This window comes from Telmatherina bonti, assembly GCF_933228915.1.
Source record: "Telmatherina bonti genome assembly, chromosome: 8".
Taxonomy (NCBI): domain Eukaryota; kingdom Metazoa; phylum Chordata; class Actinopteri; order Atheriniformes; family Telmatherinidae; genus Telmatherina; species Telmatherina bonti.
The window spans coordinates 22,073,703-22,079,896 of NC_136626.1; the positions used below are offsets into that span (position 1 = coordinate 22,073,703).

At 38.6% G+C, this 6,194-nt stretch overlaps 1 protein-coding gene across 1 annotated transcript; it reads right to left on the bottom strand.

Moving 5' to 3' along the window:
• Positions 1-378: 378 nt before the first annotated feature.
• On the bottom strand, positions 379-5,559 carry dmap1 (DNA methyltransferase 1 associated protein 1). Its single transcript, XM_079245098.1, has 10 exons — positions 5,167-5,559; positions 4,819-4,910; positions 4,174-4,369; positions 3,861-4,019; positions 3,547-3,714; positions 3,176-3,361; positions 2,914-2,985; positions 2,255-2,327; positions 1,590-1,942; positions 379-1,108 (listed from the first exon to the last, which is right to left on the bottom strand). Exons 1-10 carry the CDS (start codon positions 5,260-5,262, stop codon positions 1,049-1,051), a joined length of 1,455 nt encoding a protein of 484 aa, XP_079101224.1. The 5' UTR covers positions 5,263-5,559; the 3' UTR covers positions 379-1,048.
• Between the last annotated feature and the right edge of the window lie 635 nt (positions 5,560-6,194).

Consider the following 6,194-nt stretch of genomic DNA (forward strand, 5'->3'; position numbering starts at 1 on the left):
CTCCCCCTTTGTGGCATATATAAAATTTGCATAGAAATTAATGTCCAAATGACATAATTGACACACAATTAGCAATATTATGGGAGGGGGGGAGCTAATGAAGTTACAGTGGCTATGCTTAATTATCATTTTAATGAAATCATTAGTTGTCACTTAAGTTAGATGACAGGCAAGGTAAAAGTGTCATGATCCTACAATTTCCCCAATAAATACATAAATGACACTGGTTACTCCCAAAGCGAGAGCACCTGAGAAAAAGAGTGACAAACGTAAAATGTGGGAAAAAAGAAAAAAAAAAAAGTGTGGTTAAAAAAAACGAACCCCAAAAAACTGGTATTTATTAAATCACTGACCAAAGCATTTTCAAAGTCACAGGGGGACAAACAACGTAAATCAGGCTTTCCAGTCTAGAGTTAAGAAAAGAAGTCAAATGGAAGCGGGCCTCCATCAAAAATGGAAATATACTCCTGGTCGAGAGGGAGCCAGCAGTACAGGTTACCACGAAAACACATTTCCAGTAAACACTATTGTATCATTAGGCAAAGAAAAGAAACAAAAAGAAAAGAAAAGAAACCAAAAGAAAAGGAAAGGAAAATAAAGAAGAAAAAGCCTTAGATGTTGAAATGAGGATTGCAGCTCCAGCTCCTCTCACTCCTTGATTTTGTTCTTTCATTCCAATTCATTTCAATTATCCAGTCATTCCCACCTTCTTCACCATGTCCCGATTAGCTCAGCCTGGCAATTTACAGTTGCTCTTGCCTCATCTAAGCCCAACCAGTGGTGGAGGCAGGGAGACGAGCAGTAATGGAATGAAATGTCACTCAGTCGTTGCCTTTGTCACAGCCAGATGGGGAGGGTTTGTTGAGGTCTTGCTAGTAGGGGAGAAGTTGTGTATGTGTGTATGTGTGGTCAGATGTGCTTCGGTGTAAATAGGCAGTAATATGGTGTCTGGCTCAGTTGTGTCCATCTTATCCGGCTAAAACACTCATGGGCACTCCACTGCCATCAGAATAAGTAACACAGTTCCTCGTCGTACCAGCTGCTCTCATCAAGGCTTCTTCACCTTTTTCACCGAAGATGAGCTGGATGCTGATTCTCTCCGTTTACGCTGCAATAAAACACAGGACGAGTCAAGTTGGAATGTGACAGGGTTCACCTCTACCTCAGTCATAATAGTGGTCAGTTCGCGTAGATGTCGTCTAAACTGGCAGGCAAATTGGCAATAAATGTGAATGAAGCATTGATCACATTTAACCTATTTACACCACAGATGCCCTCTGAAATATGGGAACAGGCATAGAAAAATGTTGCATTTTGTGGTAATGGGTGAAAATGGCATTACATGGTCATTGTCTCTTCACTTTCGCCTGCTTTAACCAGTTTGAAGTCATACACAATTTGCTGCTAATTCCTACTTCTGCACAGGGAGGGAGAGGACATTATTCACAACCTCTAATTTGTATATTTGGAGCCAAACTTTTTTCTTCTCCCACGCAGAAACTCCACAATCAGAAGGAGAGACAGGCTCTGGATTTCTCACTGTCTTCTGACTCATTAGGCTGCCGTATGCATGAGCTGTGCAAACTTACCGAGTTGGGGGTAAGAGGTGCTCCAACAACATCAATGATCTGCTCCTTGGCTTCCACTTTGATGTCATCAGTATTGGGCCAGGACTGAGCCTCAGCTCCGGGGTTGGATGATGAGGTACTGTTTATGGCATTGAGTTCCCCACCTGGTGGTAAAGTGGCGGATCCATGCCCTATAGCTCCCACACAGCCGGCCCCGCTTCCGGCCTTAAGAAGAGCCTCGTAACGATGACGCAGCATCTGCTGTTCGTACTCACAGTTGCTGTGGGCTTGCTTCAATTCGTACAGCAGCACCAAGTCACTACGAAGCTCATTGAACATCTGCACAATCTCCTCTGTGGGCATGGGGTTGAGATCTACATCCAAACCAGACAGAGAGGAGAACATGCACAAAATGTGGCAGACATATTTTTATTGAACAAAAAAACCCCCCAAAAAACTCCTTTTTATTTCTAACAGCTGACGGTGGTAATGGTGACCTTTAAGGTCACTTGTTCCATTCATACCAATTTAAAAAATGAAATATTCCTAAAAGTTTGTGTTATCCTGTAAAATTTGAACAACATTGCCACATTTCCTGCCCAACTGAAACCAAGATTTGCTGCAGGGGGGATTAAAATATAAAACCCAGAAATGTTCTTAAACTGCTCATGTTTATTCATACTCACCCACTCCTTGCTCTACCAGGATCTGCTCAATGGCCTTGATCTTTTTCTGGCCAACTGAGCTTGGTAGTTTCATCTGAATAATGCACAAATGGAGACACACACACACACACACACACACACACACACACACACACACACACACACACATAGAGGGTTATGATTTAAGGTACTGACGGTATTAGAATAAACAGCTCTACCTCAAGGTTTTTAATTCATATGAAATGCACTTCAGCGGGCCAGATCAAAATGTCTTTATCCACTGAAGTCTATCTGACTGATTAGCTAGAGGGGCTCTCCACTTCCTTAGCTGTGCTAATGCACTTTCCATAGAGAGCAGCAGCTCCTCATCAGTCTTGAAGATGAATAAGAGTCCTCTGTCTGGTTTTACAGATATTAGCTGGTCAGTAACAGAATAAATCATCATAGTGATGATAAGGGACAGCTAATTCATGCCTAACTCTGGTTACTCACACAGCAAATTCAACTTCAAGCTTTATAATTCAGTTTATGTTTACACAGATTTATACAAAACATCATATATTTTATATTATTTATATATATATATATATATATATATATATATATATATATATATATATATACACACACACACACACACACATGTCTTTTTTTTTTTGTGACTGAAACACTTGACTCACCCTCTGGCTGCGCAATGTGACACCTGCTGATTTAAAGTCAGGGAACTTGATGCCTGCTGTCTCTGGAACAGCCTGAAGAAAAAGAATAAACTATTAATATGTAAAAGACTTTTTACTTTGGAACGTTACAGAAACCCAATAAGGAAAATGCTTTAATAACTCATCTGTGATTAATCAAAGTTTTATTTAACAACAAGAAGCCTGAATAGGACAGGTATACGATTCAGCTTGTGGTTTATTTTGATGTGTTTCTAAATCGTACCGGTTTTTCTGTTTCTCTTTTTTGCGGCAGCTTCTTCTTGGACACCCTCTTCTCAGCTCGCCTTAACTCTGTTGTGGTGTCAGCCGCTTTGATGAGTTTCTGCAGATCCTGAGCGTTTTTCTCACGCTCTTTCTTCCTATTCTCAATCTTCCTCAGCTCCTGAATAAGATACTCCTCTTCTGCCACCTGCAGGAAAAACAAGCCAAGTGCAAACCTAACATTTAGAGGGCAGGAATTTAATGGGCTGGCATTACAGTTTCATTATTAACTGCAATTGTACTGCATATTGAACTGCATATTTATTCTGCCTATGGCTAAATTTAAGTTCAAACATTTTTATTAAGCACAGATCAAATTACAAATTTACCAACCTGTTCAGGTGTGCGATTAAACAGCTTCTCCAACTGCTCTTTACGACGCCTTTCATGAGCAGCATCGAAGATGTAGATCTTGGGCTCTGTTCCAGATGCTGCACGGACTTTGGTCAGCTTACCACAAATACCATAATACCGTTCTTTCAGGTCCTCCACAGAGCGTTTCTGAAAATAAAAATTAAAGAAAATTTTACAGATATGTGCTTTACCATTACCATTTTTCAATGAATACTAATTTTAGTTCACCTTCAGGGATTAACAATGTATTTTTTATTTCATTTCCACACACAGCTAAAATACTGAGCTATTACTCTGTATTGCTGGTAGTCGTAGCGGTCATGGACAACAACAAAGCGTAGGTCAAAACGCTTGCACAGGTCAAACAGATGATCGGTTTCTGCTTTAGTCCAGCCATCGTCATGGAGATACATCTGATATTCCTGCTCTGAGTATACTGGTACTTGCACTGTCTGTAAAATGAGGCAGGGAAACAGAGAATAAATTAATGAAAACAACATGTACAAAAATGTGGGGGGAAAAGTACATTAAGCTGTTGGATTGTGGTAAGAACATATCCTTTGTGTTTGTACTGCTTGACTGAAAAGCAGAATGGTCCAACTCTACCTTGTTAAAGCGTGCAAAAGGGTAATCCTTGCCCTCCTCTGCCACCCGTCTCCAATGGTGGAATATGGCTCCATCCCTGCGAGCAGGATTTGTGAAGGGCATCCACTTCCAGGGACGAACCTTTTTACAGCCTAGCTTGGCTTTGACAGTCCTGTAGCCTTGAGTAGTATCGCTAGGCAACAGAGGAGGTGCATCTCTACAAACAAAATATAAGTCTCTGTTATAGTCATTTTATTTTTCATAAACAAAGGTCAGTGATAAGATCAATTAAAAATATTTAATAGGTAGAATAAAAGATTTATGTATCAATAGAATAGACTAATTAATCATAGTAAAAGTTTACCAAAACTAGTAATAAACAAACACTGGAAGCAATTATTCAGTCAGGTTAAAAAGAGCTATATGAGGTTTTCCCAAAGTTTTTTGGGAATGGGGCTTCCTGAAGAAAAGGGGTGAAATTGGAAGTGCGCATTATGAAGCAGCCCCTCTCAAACAAGATTGTTTAGTGTTAAAAAAAAAAAAAAAAAAAAAAGACCAAAGAGAAATTGTTTAATGTGAATTAGTGACTTTCATAATGACGATAGATAGATAGATAGATAGATAGATAGATAGATAGATAGATATTTTTTTTTAAAAAAAACATACTTCTTGTCTGAATAAAGCAGAGCATAAACCTCTCTGTGCATTCCTTCTGGTCTCTTGAAAGTCAGCGTCTCTGTTGCCTTCTTGGATTTTTTCTAAGGAAAATGTGAATTTAATGATTATGTTAAAAGCCTTTGTGACATTGTACAGCACAGAGTAACAACAGCTTGTGCATTAATTTTTCGTTCGAGACATGCCTTCATTTTTGTGTTAGTGTTCATTAAAAACAATAAAAGCTCTATTTAACATTTTCTAATACCCTCAAATTAAAATAAGATAAGAGCTTAGGTATAATATCTAGGAAAATGTGAGTAATGCAACATTTATGGACATTTTTCTTTCATCTCTTACCTTATCTGAGTTGATGAGATCTTTCTTGCTGATGGGACCGTCATTATCGACTCCACCCAACTCAAGAATATCCCGGACATCAGCACCAGTTGTCATCGTTATATGCTGTTTATTATGCTGCTTTTACAACTTGTTAAATGTCAGTATTATCTATTCATTTATTCGCGTTCATTCATTCTGCATAAGTACTGTTAAACAATCATGATCCGGCTAACGCTACCGTATCATTTCTAAAGCTAGAATTACATAAACCAACTAGAAACAGACATATGAAATTGTGGAGTGATCTTTCCTGTAAATTAAAACGTAACTATATGCAATACTTTAACTCTACGAAGGATGTTAACAAGCTATTGTTACAGCTAAGATGCAAGCTAGCTTAAACCAACACTGCTTCCGTTGCTTGCTCACATTGTTGTGACAAGAATTGATGGTCGCCACCTAGACGTGAGGCGGTGCATTGCAGAAATTATACACCCAATGAAAAATATATCATTAACGCAGTGTTTCTCAATCCCGGTCATCGGGCCCCCCTGCCCTGCCTGTTTTAGTCACGATCCTCCTCCAAAGGCCCTGAGTCAGATTATTGAACTTCCTCATCAAGTTCTTTGCAACCTGTTAACAAGTCTTTTTTTTTTTTTTTTTTAAATTCAGGTGAGGGTTGCCTATAAAACATGTGGGGCAGGGAGCCTGAAGACCGAAATTGAGAAACAGTGCATTAACGAAAAGCGTCACCAAGAAAACAAGAAAATTACAAGTATTTAACATACCTGTGCAAGTTAAATGATAATGTCTTGAGAGGATGAACATTACAAATGTGTTAACATGAAAATGTAGATAATGGCTTCTGGTTCAATGACGAAAATGAAATAGAAAATGAAAACATTGTATTAACGAAGAGTGTCATTTGCACAGAATGTGATTCCTTATGTCTGATAAAAAAAAAAAAATATTAAAGTGTAAATATATCAAATGTAAAAAAAAAAAAAAACAACTTTACTTTATTGGGAGAAAAAAGCCCATTTTGA